Source organism: Lissotriton helveticus, chromosome 2_2 (genome assembly GCF_964261635.1).
Source record: "Lissotriton helveticus chromosome 2_2, aLisHel1.1, whole genome shotgun sequence".
In the NCBI taxonomy this organism is placed as follows: Eukaryota; Metazoa; Chordata; class Amphibia; order Caudata; family Salamandridae; genus Lissotriton; species Lissotriton helveticus.
In genome coordinates this window covers 81,179,989-81,197,797 of record NC_136060.1, presented here as the reverse complement: position 1 = coordinate 81,197,797, position 17,809 = coordinate 81,179,989, and the positions used below count along the sequence as shown (strand labels likewise).

At 41.5% G+C, this 17,809-nt stretch overlaps 1 protein-coding gene across 6 annotated transcripts in view; it reads left to right on the top strand.

Moving 5' to 3' along the window:
* The window catches only part of ZDHHC2 (zDHHC palmitoyltransferase 2), a 647,387-nt gene that overhangs the window by 145,092 nt on the left and 484,486 nt on the right, over nucleotides 1-17,809 (top strand). For all 6 annotated transcript variants that reach the window (XM_078678140.1, XM_078678138.1, XM_078678139.1 and 3 more), the window contains exon 3: nucleotides 6,317-6,411. In XM_078678140.1, the coding sequence (XP_078534266.1) occupies nucleotides 6,317-6,411 (95 nt within the window). The remainder of the gene's footprint in view (nucleotides 1-6,316; nucleotides 6,412-17,809) is intronic.

Here is a 17,809-nt window from a genome sequence, read left to right as displayed (position 1 = left end):
TGTCGATGCTACATTGCTCAAATGTTGGGGGGTCGTTGGCAAGAGCCTCTGCTAGCAGATTCGAGTCTAAGTGTTTCCATGAACGCTTGCTTTCCGGGGGCAGGAAGCGTCTTCTGTGTCTTGCAGAGTCATGAAATTTTAGATTAAAGAAGACAGCCCTGTGATCATACCATGGGACAGGCAAAGTGGAAGAAAATTTTAAATTATTGTTGTTGGTGAAAATGCCGTCAAGAATATGTCCTGCAATGTGGGTGGGCTTACGCACTAGTTGGATCATATCAAAATTAAGCAGGTTGTCAATGAGAGTTGCGGAATCAGAAACATTAGTAGCTTCGAGGTGAAAATTAAAATCTCCTAGAATTGTAAAAGTGGCGGAGTCCGTGGTGGATTCCAGATATGTATGGAGAGCAGTGATGAAGGGAGCTTTTGGCCCTGGGGGTCTGTAGAGCAGCAGGCCAACGAAAATCAGACGGTTATTGCATTTGATTTTGAAGTTCAAGGCTTCAGCCTCCATATTTAACTCTGGTAGGCAGAATATTTTTAGATGGGACTTGTAGATGATACCAATGCCCCCGCCTGTTCTTCTAGGTCGGTTGAGGTACTCTACAAAATATCCCTCCGGAACTGCTATGTTCCAATCTGGACCAGAGGCCTCAGATGACCAGGTCTCAGTAAGGAACATTACATCTGCATCGTGATCGGTTATAAACGCCTCAATTTCGCATTTATGTTTTGGCATGGATCTAATATTCAATAGAATGCATTTTAGAGTCTATGTGCTGTTCTGTAGGTTAGTTTGTCCCCCTCCAGTTTTGATTTTCTCCATTTTCTCTCCTTATTTCTGCATGCAGCTTTTTCGTTCTGAAGGCTCTCTGTATATCATGGGGCTGGAGCTGCCCTTTCCCAGATCTTAACTACCCTGAGCAGGGCAATGATGTTGAGGGCCTTGGTTACAGAGGCCTCCAGTGTTTCCAATGCTGCATCACTGTCCACACAGTTATCAAATGGGGGGCAATGTACGTGGAACTATATGATGTTAGTGTCAAACAAAATTACTTTTTAGTACAACAACACATGAAAACCAGAGTTTATTTAATGCATCTTTAATCTACATATACTACCTTCCTTTATGCATCTATATACCTTCCATGTACTTATGCATCTAAATATTTATTACTTTTCTTCTAATTCAGCATATCCAATGTATTACCCTATTTCTCACCCTATACTGCACTCAATATATCCTCTATATCAACTCTCTGACTCATCTAAAACCTCTTTCTGCTACTCTTTCCAATGCACTACCCTATTTCTCACCGTATACCTCTATCAATATATCCTCTACCTCCACTCTCTCATTCATCCCAACCTCCCACTACTATGATCACAAAAATGACCCTTTCAAGACTGTTCCATACTCTACCCCTCCTTGCATCATCTCATACCTCTTTTACTATTCCCATCCCCAAAAACTAGCCATTCTAAACCCTTCCCTCTGACTCTTCCTCCTCCACCTCCCTTTAATATCATGGGCATCTGAAAACTCCATAATTCCAATCAATCAAACTTTTTTCTTTCCAGGGGTCAAAGGACCACAACTAACATCATGGCACTGACCCTGCTGATGGATGCAGTAAAAGAGACCAAATCTCCCCTATTTCTCTCTTTTATTGATTACACTGCCGAATTCGACCACGTGGATCGCAACAAACTCTGGCGGAAACTGGATAACTTGGGAATACCCAAACATCTCTAGATGTGTTGATATTACCTCCACTCAAACACCTGGTTTAAGGTTAAATTAGGAGCAGGAACACACATTTCCAACCCTTTTCCGACAACAAAATGGTTAAAACAGGGTTGCGTGTTAGCTCTACTTTTATTTACCCTTTTTCTCACAGATTTGTCAGGGGAACTCGATAAATGCCTCTGTCATGCACAGAAACTAGGGAAAATTCTGCTGTCCAGTTTGCTATACGCTGACGACCTGGTGCTGATAAGCCGGACTCTGATTGGCCTCCAACACCTTCTAAATGTAGCTCCCTCCTTTTCAGAAAGGAATGCCTTGCAAATAAACTTTATCAAATCCAAGATTATGGCAGTGAACTACAGGAAAAAGAGGAAAATCAATTGGCATGTAAACGGACAAGGGCTGGACTTGGTAACTACCTATAAATACCTGGGAGTAATCTTGGACTATAAGAACTCATTCAAACCCCAATTGGAGTCCTTGCGAGGAAAGGGAACCGTGACCTGGCGATGAAATCCTTAAAAGCCAAACTCCACGATCTAACGCTTAACGCTCTGCTTCAGGTTTTGGACGCACAGTTACAGCCAACTCTCACATATGGGAGTGAACCCCTTCAAGGAAAGGACGCTGCATTACTGGACACAGTTGTAGCTAACTCATATAGGGTAATCTTTAACCTGCCAAGATATGTCTCCCCTGCACAAATCCGGTTAGAATTTGGTCTTCTGAAACAAACACTGGAAAGGTGGAGCACGTATGTTACTAGCTGGCACAAGATTTGCAGTGCTGAGGTTGGTTCTTTCAACTCCAAGCTATGGGAAGAGCTTCTCTGACATTGCAAATCCTAAGCCAGAGATTATCTATTTGATTCACTTCAAGTCCTGGGACTGTCAGACCTTTGGGGCACTCCAACAGATCTCTTGTCTTTCAAAAAAGTTGCAAAAAATCGGCACAAATTATCTCCTCCATTGAGGATAAGGAGGCATTAACCAAAAGAGCACATGGCTGGATCACGCTCAGCGACTATGGAAGAATGCAACCACAAGCATAACTTAACATTGGAATGAACATAAAGACAAAAGAAAAGTTTTAAAAATTACACCTTGGAATAATCCCGGCTGCCCCGCACTTACCACCACGGGTGAGAAAAAACTAAAACAAAATTATAATGTCGGGTCATAAAGTTTTTTGAATTAGCAGAAAAAAGACACAAGAGCACGCTGGGAGCGGACCAATAAAAGCCAGACACTTGATGACCGTTGAAACACTTTATTGACAATTATTAACTGATATTAAGTAAACTTACTAAATCTCATAAAATTAATTGTTAGCAATTTTTTGCAATGTTTTATTGTTTTGTAAAGATTTTAATTAATCATGTAGAAATAAATAAATTACCTCCTACCTCTTACCTCCCTTTCACTCATCCCAAACCTCCTCCTACTGCTATGAGCTCCAAAACAGACAAAGAAAAATAAACTAAGATTTCCACATCCTTTCCTCTTCTATCTCTCCACTATCCTTTTCAATCCAAATAACAGACTGACATGCCCACCACTCAAATTAATTTCATATTTCGCTATACTAATTCACCAATAATTCTTTTTAGGTTCCGGAGTAGCGTGCTACTCGCCGAAAAAGTGCTTCAACACTTCATCAGGAGTAGCAAGCGCTATATAAATACAAACCGTGTTCCCGCTTCTATCCCTCCACTATCCTTCTCAATCCAAATAACTGAATAACATATCCACCACTCAAATTACTTCACTTTACTAATTCACTACTAATCCTTTATGGATTTCGGAGTAGCGTGCTAGTCGTCGAAAAAGCATTTCCCCATCAGGGGTAGCAAGCGCTATATAAATGCCAACCTTTTTCCCTCTTCTATCCCTCAACTATCCTTCTCAATCCAAATAACTGACTAACATATCCACCACTCAAATTACATTCATATTTCACTATACTAATTCACCACTAATCCTTTATGGGTTCTGGAGTAGCATGGTACATGCCGAAAAAGCGCTTCAATGCCTCTCTCTTCAGGGGTAGTAAGCACTATATGAATGCAATTACAATACAATACAATCTTTAATAGTTTGTGTATATTTTTAACTGTTTTAAAAGTCCTCTAAAGCGTATTACTTGTAAAATATTGATCCCACAAGATATTCAGGAGTACTGAAGAGGCTTAGTTTAGTTATGTTATGTTATGTTATGTTAAAAATGCTCTTTTATAGCGCACGGCTACTCCTAGGAGTGTCCCGGCGATTTGACAAAGAGCCCTCAATGTAAGAGAAACATAACACTACGAAAATAGAGAAAAGCAGGAGAACAGTTACTGTGTAAAAAGCCAGGTTTTTAGTCCTTTCCTAAAAGAGAGCAGATCCTCAGCTTTCCTGAGCGAGACAGGCAAGTCATTCCAACTTTGAGACGCTAGAAAACGAAAAGAGCGTCCTCCGATTGTAGCCCGGCAGATGGGGGGATTTAAGGCTTTGGATAAAGTCGCGGAACGTAACGTCCTACGAAGCACATAAAAAGCCAAACGCCTCTGAAGATATTTAGGGCCAATCAGATGAAGGGCCTTGAAGGCAAAAGTAAGCACCTTAAAGGCAATCCTTTTAGCGACTGGGAGCCAGTGCAGTTTTTGCAACAGGTTTGTGAAAAGTGTAAACATAATTTAGCATCATTACATTTTTGTGGATGTTTGTAGAAAAGTTATATTTTTTCACAATACTGTTTAATAACTTTAACTGTATGGAATACCTGTGAAAAATAAGATTACAAATGTAAACATTTAGACAACTTTTATAAAAACATGTCAAACTTAAATAACATTTTCAATATGTTTTAAAATATAGCTGATTAGTAGATCAGTAGATCAGTACATTTACACATCTGCTAAGAAATCTGCTAACAGCTAGACATGGTGGGAGATTGCCATTGGGATATTATGATTAGTTAAAGGATGACAAAAGTACTTGTAGTGTAAGAATGTGTGAACCTTAAGTTGTACTAGAATATTGTTGTCAGAATAGCATCTAACATGGATATGGCATCCTAAATATCATGTACAAAAATATTGCCCAATTGACAGTAATAATAGAAAACCAACAACCAATGAGATTATATTTTTTGTAAACAATATGTAAGGCACTATATTTAAATTGGAGAATGTTATTCTGACAGGCATAAATTTGAAAAAAGTTATCGAAATTAGAAGTATAAATTCAAGTAAAAGGTAACCTATTATAGATTAAAACATGAATATTAAATTCAGTCTACATATCATGTCCCCGCAATAGTTCAATTGAAGGCTTGGTTATAATTGCAGTTGGCTGGTGAAGTAATTTGTAAATGACTGCAGACCTAGGTGTGTTATTATTTCAGATCAGATTGTGGAAACTTGATGGATTATCAGCAAATGGAAGTACATTTTAGAGCCTGTAAAAAGAGAGGGAGGCATGTAACAGCAAATACTCTTCCATAAAGGTATTGAGTGATGAACAAATGACCTGTGATTTTTCAAATGTTCTAATAGAGTTGTCATCCGATATTTGATTTATCCATTAAACACCCTTTTTCCAGTACTTCCAGCATGATTTTTTTAAACTTGATGCTCCAAAATGTATATTGAAAGATGCATGACAAAAGGTTCATGGACAAGGTATTTACAAACAACAACAAAATATATATATTTTATAAAGGATACTGGGGCAAACCATGCCAATTATACATTATATTGATTTCCATAAAATAAAAATCAGTAAAGATTGTGCATTCAAGAATAACCCATAAAGGTGCAGGAGTAGCATCATATTGTACAATTAACATACAAGCGTGCATGATAATCAAAGAGGAATACTGCTGTTTAAAATCAGAGAATTTTACTCCATCTTCAATTTTAGGCTTCTTACATTTTATTTAAGCAATCTGTGGGGTTTTGTCATTTTATAAAATTCTTGAACCTATAATATTGAGTTCTTTAAACATAAGACTGGGCATTTTGAAGGGCTACATTGAAAGTGTAAAAAGGACGTGAGGAAGACATGTTACATTGAATAGTTATTCTGAGATTAGAAGGAAACCAAATACCCAAATATTTAATTTTTGGATGGGTTCCAAATTAGGTAACATACTCAACACTGAGCATAACCAGAAACAAGACCAAAACCAAACCACTGCCCAGTTCCAAAAATGAATAACGAATTTATATGGTCAAATGCTTTTTCAGCTATGAGAATCTTAGCTTCAAAAGCTAATGAAATAATAGTAGAAAAAACGTGCATTCCGAGTCAAAAAACAATGACTATTCTTTGACTGTAGATTGGTATGATTGGGTATGATATGGGCATGGTTAGTTTGGTAAAAAATAAAAATGTCTATACACAATTCCTTTTTACATCATTGAAGTATGTGTATATTACTATCAGTTCCTGTATTTGGCAGATTTTTCTTGGACACTTTTCTTGCTTTCTTTGATATCTTGTGTGTTCTCTATAGACTGTATGGAGATACCTTATGCATTGTACGTTTGTAACTGAATTCCTGTGTTTTGTGTTTTTTTAGCTGTTTGCCTGATTGCATATCATTTCTTTGTCATACTGTTCCTGTGGTCCTACTGGCAAACCATTTTCACAAAGCCTATGAACCCTGCAAAGGAGGTATGTAAACGCATTCATTTTATATGATGACATATTTTTGTCTCTATCAGTACTCCCTTCTCATCTTTCTCTACCATGTGCATAGCTTTCTACAGTAAAGGAGATATATAGCTTTCATCAAATAATGGTACAGTGTTATGACAGACACATGTTTTTTAATGCTTTTCGTCTTGTTGGAGGTTCCCTTCGGGATCATGTTGGCGCTACATAAAACTTTATAAATAAATAGTTCACCCCCCTCTGCTGGTTGTCTCCTTTCAATGGGTGCCCCCCGTTTGGGAAATCAGCTGTTCGCTGGTTTGAGGTTCCCATTTCGGAAGAGTCTGTAGCCTATGTTAAGGCAGACGTTTATTGCATGGTCATTTTTCCAGCCCTCATTATCTGCTCTTAATATTTTCTTTTTGCCTTGGAATCTGATTTTCAAGTTCACAGGATGATCCCTTTCAATCAGAGATTGTTTGTAAATATTTTAGTCAGCCTATGAAACAGTTTCTGCAGCCCCTCCTGAAAGCCCTGAATTTTACTCAAGCCCATGTGGCGCTCATGGACTTGCAACTTCTGCCAAATGAATACACCCTTTTTGCAGTAACTTTTTTCTTCGGGCAGCTTCATGGTAAAGACAATCGAGACCTGACTGATATTATGTGGATACACTTTTACTGTACATTGTTTTAAATGTATTTTATTCCATTTTTTTGTTTTTTTTAATGCTGTTGTATTTAATGTATGTGTTCCGTGATTTTATCTTTTATGTATGTGATTGCAACCGAATGAAGATTGATTGACTTTTGCTGGAGATTGGGAGGTGGAGGAACAGTGCCTAAAGTGTATAAGCCTAGAAACAGTACATCCACCACATTGATCTGTGAATTGAAGGAGAGTTGTCCATTCAATCATATCCTTAGGGATTTAACATTCAACGTGGGTTTTGAGAGTGTACCTAGTTTGAGTGACAATTTCAATTCCTGCCAAAGATGCGTTTTCTCCTGAGTAAGAGCAGTTCAGTAGAATTAGTAGAAAAGTGGTACTCATCCAATTGTGTGTGCCACATAAACCCTCACTTCGGTGGATGATATCTTGGCAGAGGAGCACAATCAACAGAGCATTATTCTCTTATGTCCGAGGCAAGCATATTGTCTAATAAGTTATACTAATTACATAGCTTTAATACTAAACCATTGTGGCTGAAAGCAAGGATCCTTTGAGACCTCTTTTTGCCTACTAGAGCAGGCTGAATAAAAAGGGGGGAGTGAGAAAACTGAGTGTGACTCCAAAAAGGAAGAAAACAATTCCACCATAGTTGGGTTTATTCAGGGCTGGCTTTAGCACTTATGGCGCCATGTGTGACAATGTTTGTTGGTGCCCCCCAATGACCACCGCTGCCACAGATTCCCTCACTACCATCATTTATCAGTGCCCCTGAAGTCTCCATAAGCAGTCTCTCAGATTCATTTAGTCTTATAGCTCCACTCATACCAGTGTGAGGTGTCTCTTTACATCATACACTCATTTAACAGAGACAGTCACACGTGTACATCACTGTATAGGTAATGTTACATGAGACAGAGGATTACAAGATGTAGGAGTCACATGTCATCCATACTGGTAGGCAGAAAAGTTTGAGTCCTTGGTCTGGAAAAGCACAAATTCAGAATGTAAAACATAACACTAATTGTTAGGGGTTCTCTTTAATAATAATAATTAATTTCTACACAAATGAACCCTTTTTGCAAAATTAGGTCAAGGAAAGACCGGGCAAAAAACATGTGGGTCTAATATACACTTTGTAGTTTGCATGCACCTCTTTGATGACAGTAATTAGCTAATTGTTTTATATTAGGATTTTAACTTATAAACTGCAAGTAACAAAAAGATCTCTCTTACAAAAGCAGTAACCCATTGACCTATTATCATTATATGCACTTTGTGATCTGCTTGGCACATGTTCTTAGTAGCAGGCATATTATCCCTCTGAGCTACCTTAGGAAGAGTCAAACTTCCACTAGACAAAACTCCATATCTCTTCTCCAGGAAGAACATTAGTCACCGGAGTTATCTTGACATTTTTATTGATGTCTGGAAATTGCTGGAGGCAAGGAATTCGGCAGCAGGTGGTTTTTAAGCCATAATATATTCGCAAACAGGGCACCCCAACCCCAAGTCAATGCCCGGTGAAGTGGCAAGTGGGACCAACCGCACCACCCTAGAGCTGGCTCTGGGATTATTATAACCTCACCAAGCCTTGATTTCTGGATGGCATAATTCATTACATCAAATGTGTTGGAAGGATCTAAGAAGATCAACCCTGCTGTATATTCTGAATCCATGATAGTTGTGAGTTGGTTCCATTTACAGGTCAAAAACCTAACTGCTTAGGTATGGAATGTTTGACTCTAAGAATTATAATAATTTACTTGCTACCAGTATTTGTTACATTTTGTATTAGGTGCTACTTGTAATTGGAAATCAGTTGGCTAAAATGGGATCGTCCAAAGTTTCTTTTTTTCCTACATTTGACCCAGAACTGATCTGGTCATAACATAGAGAATGAGAATACATGTGAGCCTAGACAAGATAGCTAGTGCAAAACCCTTAAGAATATTTGATGAGTTCTTCTGTTATTTTCAGCTTAGGCATGCCCTTCAGGTTGATGTCCCGAGGAAAGTAACTCACTAGAAGATACAACTTTAACCAACCCTTAGTGTATTGGAGAGGTTTTAAGGGCAATATGAGCCGAATTTGGAAGATTTATCAGATGAGGAATGAAGTGGAGCACTTCATGGAAATGACAGGTCACAATTAGGGCCTGTTTTCAGCTGGTAGAACTAAATATACTTCACAGAGTGTATTTCACTAGAGAGTTAGTGGTGAAAACTGGGCAAGCAAAAAGCAATGAATGCCTCTGAGGTTGTGTGCAAGTAGCCATATTCTTACATACCATATGGAACTGCCCCGAAATTATTGGTAGGAGGCAATGAGGTTTATGGTAGTAATTAAGCCCAAACAAGAATATATGCTGTAGCGTCCTCCCCAGCCTGGGTACATGCCAATGACTACACCGCACACGGAGCTTAGTATAACATGTCTTTATTCGTCTGTGTGGAACCACAAACGTAACATTCTAACCTGCATTCTCTTCACTACGCTCTAATGCTTACGTCACAGTTCTACAGAGTCCATCAGGAGCCACAAGGGTTTCGTCATTGCTAATTCACATGGCACTACATAGGCTTTGTATGAATATGGGAAGACTGTCTCTAAATACTAATGACCTTTTGTAATGTGGGTATGGTGGCAGCCTGACATACCATAGCTAGATTGTGGGGATTAAGCCCACCACCTTGTTTCGAACTGTGGTATAACAATAAGGACTGGTGAATGGGCACTGAGCGGTTTTGTCTGAGAGGCGGGGCTGTTCCCACAATTTGAAAAAATATGGGCGCATGGAAGAGTAATCATAGTTATATGCATTACTCCTACTTGCTTGTAACTACCTGCTACTAAACATTTGACTGAGCTGTATATGTGATGTAACTTCATAAAAAGAGCTACGCTCTCCTGTGAACCCTATGGGAGTACAGTGTATCACGCACTTGTAATATGAAAGAGTGCATGCTTCTCTCCATTTCATGTTATGGTTTGAACAAGAAAATAATAAAAATATGTTTTTTTTTCTAAAGAGTATTGACAGGACATATGTTGTCGTGGAAATTCAATTTGCAAGTAGGTGTTCTAGGGTTTCCTTTGTTCTAATGGGAAGGAAAGAGGATTAGCAAGCTTTGTTATACTCTGGAGTAGTGTAAGTAATATACAGCATTATATTACTATCCTTAACATTAATTTAATCAAAAAGATCCACCCTCTCTAACATGTAACATATACATGGTAAAACACAAATGTCAAAGTAGTACATGGGGTAGAGCAGTGTACTTTCAGATAACAGACGTATTGAAATAGAATTCCAAGTAAAATCTGCTACTTAGAATAGAAATGGAAAGCTGATGCACAAAGTGACCTGGGGTCCACATTTCATATCAGTTGCATTGTACTGGTGTGCGCTGCAGTACATACTTATTGGATGCACCTATCAAAGACTGTCTATCAGAGACACCTGATTAGGGAAAAATGTGCTGTCCTCCACACAGGCGCAAACTTGCCTCTGCTGGGGGATAGCGCAGCAGTGACAGACCAGGGATTTCAAACTGCTGCTCCGTCACTGTTGGAAAGGCGGGATTTTACCTCTAGAGTCTGCTTGTCATTCTCCAGAATCCCGTCACAGGTCGACTAGACCTTTTTACCTGCCATAGAGTGAATTAGGCAATCTGTCATGAGAGAATAAACAATTTAGAAATCCCATTTGCTTCCCCCAAGAACCACTGACCAAACTAAGTTTGAAAGGTTTATTATATAACCAAAAATAACTGCAGGTACAAACACCTCAGCAAGAGGTTCAAAAGGTAAACAGGCACTAATACAAACATAATCCTACGGAAAAGTCTCAGGCGACTGATGAACAATACCAGGATCAATTCCAGGACCATCAGACTGAACAAAATAGCTATAACCTGGGTTCTGGTACTCATCGGAATAAAGGACATAAATCCAGGTTAATCTGTCCCTACACTACTCTAAGTGACATCCCTACTCAACAATAGCCCAACCTAACCAAAGGTGTCAGCAGTGGTGACTTCAAAGAAGTTCACTCACTTCTCTCCAAGACTAGAGAATCCTCAGTCATAGCTAAGCTATTTACCAAGACCAACCACTCTCTCTGACTCCTCAGCCCATCTGCACTGCCTCCACCCTCGGGGTGCTGTCCCTAATACGAAACCCCAAAATGTGAATGACACGCCTTCAGGTACGCCCTCTCCAAGGTGTCGATTACATGAAGTTTTCCATTTTGGCCTTCTTCCATCCTTGTCCGTTAAACGTCCTTGGGTCTCAGACTCTCTGTCGCTTCCAGTTGTATCTCTTCAAATGCCTGGTTTACTCCTCCATGTCTGAGTCTAACATTTCTAGCTCTCGCACACAATGGGCCCTTCTACTCTACAATCTACTGGATGATGCACCTGCAAAAGAATATACGCAAATAGGCTCACAGTCTAATAATGTTGCAACATTTTCTAAAGCCTCTTTCATAAGCATTTATACCGTTTATATGTAAAGCAAACATTTTCATACAGGCCTGCGCCCTTCCATGAACTAGGCCTCTGCTAGAGTTTTAGGCCTTACGTTTAAATGAGCAATTCTCTGGGTTCACTAGGCCTCCAACCTTAACGACAAATGCATTTTTCTCTATATTCGACTAATTATTGAGTACATAAAGCAGGACTACATTTCAATTAGTCAATCTGAAGGCACATTAGTAAATCAATTAAACACTCTTATTAAAGTAAAAGATTTCATTTCAAGAGCATCTCTACATTGCAACAAGTATGAATTCGCACTTAATAACATTGGTTCTGCACATTCTCTAATACCAATTTACTTTAGTACATCGTCATACATTGCATCTAACCATGATTAAAAGTCCTCTATATATACGGGTGCTGACTACTTGTACATATGCTGCACCCCTACAAATTTCACTGTAAATGGCGCTCTCTCAGTTCCCCCCTTTGATGACCCGTGTCATCACCACCCACACATCTTCCTTAGGGTAAGAACCAACTAAACTGAGCTTGTTGCCATTTTCCCTCGCTTGAACGATTCCAACGCTCTCAGGCTGCGGTATTGACTATCCTGCAGCCTTTCCATTCGCATCTCTTGCGCTCTCATTGATCTCGCCAACCTATTGGACCTGTACCACTTGTACAATCTTACCAAACCCCACAATCCAATCACACATGCCACTACTATGATAAGGGGCTTCAGTACAAATCCAAGAAAACTCTTTCCTAAGTTGGCAAACCAGCTTCCAACCTTCCCAAATCCCTTGCCAACCGTCTCCCACGCATTCTCTTGCGTCAAGTCCTCAATTTCATAATGGATTGCAGTAATGTTGCTTATATATTTCTCCAGATCCTTAGAGTTGTCTGGTATATAAGTGCAACATTCTTGGACCTTCAAACGTTTACAGACCCCGCCCTCTTTTGCTAGAATGACGTCAAGAGCAAGACGGTTCTGTAAAACCATTGTCCTGATCGACAACATCTCACCCTCAACCAACACCAATGACTTGGCAGTATTCATTGACAATTCATCCACAACAGTTGCCAGCCGCCGTATCTTTATGTCATTCAAAATGACACCCAACATAGGTATCGCTGCTCCAAACACATCTCCCACAATTGCTCCAGCACTTTCCCCTCGCTTTACCCTCCTTTGAGACCCTCCCTCTAAGAGTTCGAAATCCTCCGTATGATAAATCTTGGGAAAAATAATTGCTAGATAGCAAGTTCCATACCACTTCTCTGGCAATCTCACATACGCATTTTTTCCGCAGACAAAATACACAGTAGGAATCACCTGAACCACGCTCTTCAAGAAGTCCTTTGTATAGTATTCTAATATGAAGGTGTGGTCACACGTAGTCTGACCCACATACACATTTTCATAATACGTCTGTGGTCTGTGAAGACACAACTTCCCTTTCTGTACTTCATCTAGAGCTATTGGGCCATAACTCCCTCTTGACTTATGCTGCTTCTCTTCTTCGGTCCAATCTACCTTTCCTTGCCCTGAATCTCGCAACTTTTTCTGTTTCGTGTACCTATCTTCTACTTGTTCAATGAACTTCTTCTCTACCTCTGACAACAAACATGTCAAGTTGTGTCGGTGTGCATACGGGGTCTCTAGCTCTTGAGTGGGAATGAAGAAATATCCAAGTCTGTCCTCTGACTTATAATAGTCCCACTTGTTCAAATGCTTGTAATTCGGGACTTCTGGCAACACAGCATCATAATTCGAAAAGAAATATTCAAAGTGATTTCACCCATAAAGGATACTAATCAGCAAACTACAGGATATTCCATATGTCAATGGAAGGTGATGGTATCTAATACCCTCATCTACTGAAGCCGGTAATTGCATGAACACATAACAGTCCTTCGCATCCATCGCCTCAATGTATTCATACAACAGCTTTGCATAAGCATTCTGCCCAAAATTTCCTTTAGACAGATCAGTGTGTAGCCTACGGATTTCTGCAGCCAGTATGGCTTTCTCTCTTCGCTCTCTCTCTTCCTTCTGGCTAGGAGTGGTAGGTGTCGATGTCCCCACAGCCTTCTCTACCTGTTCGTGTGGTGCAAAATAAGAAACTAAAACTACTATAGCTATAAGGAGTATCACTCCTCCTAAAAGAGTGCCTACTATGCACTTGGCTCTACGATTCGGGTTTCCAGACGCCATGGTCTCAGTACAAAGTAGTTCGTTCTCGGAAAGCACCCAAAAGTCTCTTTCTGTGCTATTTGAGTATATCGAACCACCTTGAAAAGCGGAAAGTCACGTTTCAGTTCTTCTTTTGTTTCAACGACAGACAACCTTAACCCTTCTCCGTCCTCTGTGGAAAGTCCCTAAATTTGTTCTTCTTCCACTCGGCTCTAGGTTAAGTTCAACAGTTATTCACAAAGTCTTTTCAAAAAGTTTTTCAAAGCAAATTCAAAGTTCAAAGTTCTCAATAGTCTATGATTATACTTGATCCGATTGCTGGCAACACATAATCTAAAAGTTCCATGCGGAGCACAACTTCATCATATACTGGCATGTCGGGAACAAATGTAGGAAAAATCAGTCTATCCAGGAGTAAATCACGTATCTTGCTCAGGAGAGGGGGATTGGGAATGGTGAGTGTCAGTTTACCTTCGATTTCAAGTCCAGGAACCAACAGTATCACTTCCAGCTTAACATTTGGGATCGTACTGGTCACTGCTACTGACCTCACCCTCCCGGACCTCAGTACTCCTGGCATTTGTAAAAGGGTAGGTCCACTCTGGAGTGGCGTATCTTTGGCAAGGTACTCTCACCCTCCTTGACCTTCTCGGACCTCCTTGCTCAGCTCCTCGTTCTCCCTCTTCCGGATCTGATTCTTCGGACACAGGGGCAAGATCTGTTTCGGAAGCCAATCTCACATTCATTCACCTCCGTCTCTCGGGCCAATGATCCCCTGCACTTCTTGCCCTTCTGGTTCTCGTTCGCACACCCTGTTTGTCTCCACTGTCGACCTCTTCTGCGCTCAGATCGCCTTCTCCGCCACTTCCTCCCTCTGAGGCAGATTCCGTGTCACTTTCGTCTTGGCCGTTTCCTGCTTGATCAGGGGAGTCCCCAAGTTCTACAGGCACCCCAACAGCTTGACTTGCTCCCTCTGATGAATCCTCTTCTTCGTTATTATTTTCATCCACGAGAGGAGCTGTCCTCTCCTTGGGTGCTGGGACCCGTCGGGTGTGAGAAGCATGGACCCAATTTGGCAATCCACCGCACTTCACAGCAGTAGTAGTGACTAGGATCACTTGGAAAGGTCCTCTCCAACGTACGTCCAGGCAGCTCTTCCTGACGTGCTTCCGCACCAGGACCCAGTCACCAGGGCACAGGTCGTGACAAAGGTCGCTAGAAGCCGGAATTTCAGCAGCCTGCACCTGAAGAGACACAGAACGCATGACATCAGAAAGTCCTCTGCAATAGTCAAAAATCACATCATCTGTGATATTCATCAAGGCAGTTGTAGGAATAGATGGCAGTCTCATAGCCCTCCCCATCAGCACTTCGTGAGGCGAGAGCCCTGTCCTTCGGTCTGGGGTACTACGCATGCTCATTAGTACCAATGGCAAGGCATTGGGCCACTTCAGGGACGTGGATGAGCACACTTTTGCCATTCGAGCTTTCAAAGTCCCATTGATTTGCTCCACTATGCCAGAAGCCTCTGGTCGATAGCTACAATGCAGTCTCTGGTCAATGTTCAGGGCAGAGCAAAGCATCTTCACAACTTCGCTATTAAAGTGTTTTCCTCTGTCCGATTCCAAAGAGGTCGGAACCCCGAATCGTGGCACTAGCTCCCCTCAACAACAGTTTTGCTACTGTGAGTGTATCGCACCTACGAGTGGGATATGCCTCAACCCATCTAGAAAACACACACACAATCACCAAGACGTACCTGAGGCGATTGCACCTCGGCATCTCGATGAAATCTATCTGCATCCTATAGAAAGGTCCGCCGGACCTTCCAATGTGACTCAATGTGACAGGTGTTCTTTTCCCAACATTCAGCTGTTGACAGGTTACACATCTCTGACATACTGCTTCTGCGGCCTGTCTAAATTTTGGGTTGTACCACGTTTGCCTGAATACACGCACCATCGCATCCCTTCCCAGATGCACAGGACCATGTATCTGTCGTGCCATTGCACTCACCAACTCATTCGGTAACACAGCTCTTCCATCAGCTGAAACCCACATGTCCAAATCTCCCTTGACACAGCCAGCCGATTCCCACACCCTTTTTTCATAATCAGATGTCTGTCCTTGCATGTCCCTCAGCTCTTCCCATGTGTCTGCCACCTCAAGCATCATGCTTAGTTCGGTTCTTTCCCTTGGTCCCTCAATTGTTTGTTCCGCAAAGGAGTATCCCTGCTCTGCACAATAGCGTGCAACTTCATCAGCATAACGGTTCCCTTGTGTCACAAAATCCGTTCCCTTTGTGTGTGCTGTGCATTTTACCACAGCTATTTCTGCAGGTCTTTGCTAGGCCTCCAGCAATAACTTGATAAATTCACCATTTCTGATTGGGGAGCCCGATAATGTCATGTAACCCCTCTGGGACCACAACTGGCCAAAGTCATGAACCACCCCAAATCCGTACTGGCTGTCCGTGAATATGGTGCTCTTAATGCCGTTGGCTGCTAAACAGGCGCGTGTCAATGCAATTATCTCAGCCACCTGTGCAGAGTGTACTCCTTCCAGGCAGGCTGCTTCAATTATTCCAGAAATAGTGCAGACAGCAAAGGCTGCTCCCAACTGACCAGTATTGTCCCTTACACATGAGCCATCCACAAAATAAATTTCATCAGGGTCTGTTAATGGCACATCAACAATATCCGGTCTAGGCTTGGTGCATAGTTCAGTTACATCAAGACAATCATGGTCTTCCCAATCATCTTCTATATCATTCGGTAATGGTAACAAAGTAGCAGGATTCAAGACAGAGCACCTCCTAAGAGTCACATTCTCTGCAGCAAGTATAACCTGCTCGTAGCGTGTGAGCCTGTTGTTTGTCAAGTGCTGCGTCTTGGTCCTGGTCATCAACAATTCCACAGAATGAGGTACATGCACTGTCAGTGGATATCCCATCACAATACTTTCACACCTTTCAATGCTGACACCTGTTGCAGCAACGGATTTGAGACATCCGGGCAACGCTGCGGCTACTGGATCTAAGGTAGCCGAGAAGTATGCAACTGGTCTACGGACTCCTCCATGATCTTGCACTAAGACTGCCAATGCACACCCCTCCCTCTCGCAGCAGAACAATGCAAATGATTTGGTGTAATCGGGCATTCCCAGAGCTGGAGCGCGACACAGGTCCTCTCTCAGCTCCTGAAAGGCCATCATACAATCTGTGTCCCATGGTACCGGATCACTCACGTCCTTGTGCGTCAGTTTCTGCAGTGGTTTCGCCTTCAGAGAAAAGTTAGCAATCCACTTTCGGCAGTAGCCAACCATGCCTAAGAACATCCTGACCTCTCTTTGAGTCGAGGGCACACTCATTCTCATGATAGTCTCAATCCTGTCAGGTGACACCTTTCTCTTCCCCTTCTCTATTCTGTGACCCAGATACTGCACTTCTTGCAGGCAGTACTGTAATTTACTGGGAGATACCTTGTGTCCATTCTTCCCCAGATGGTTCAACAATGCAATGGTATCAATCCTACAAGCATCTTCTGTGTCTGACGCAACAAGGAGGTCGTCTATGTACTGCACAAGAACAGAGTTCTGAGGTAGTACTAGACTCTCAAGATTCCTTTTCAGAAATTGATTAAAGATCGATGGGCTCTCTGTATACCCTTGGGGGATACGACACCATGTTAAAACGCGACTCTCTATTTTAAATGCGAAAAGAAATTGGCTCTCCTTGTGCAATGGGATAGAAAAAGTCCTGCACAATCCTGAACTTCCCACTTGGTTTCTGCAATCCCATTATCGGAGAGTTACAGGGACTTCCCATAACCTCCTTCAGAATTCCCTGTCTAACCATGGACTCAATCACAGGTTTTATACCTTCAAGTGTTTCTGGGGTCAGCTTGTACACGGGGGAGTTCGAGGAAATTTAACATTCTGTCTCACCTGAATTCTGACTGGCTCTACCCCCTTAATCAGTCCAATCTCCTCTCCTGTGAAGTCCCAGACTTCTGGGGAGACTGAGTCTCTCAAGTCCCAAGGGAGTTCCTCCACAGTTATAGCAGGGTAC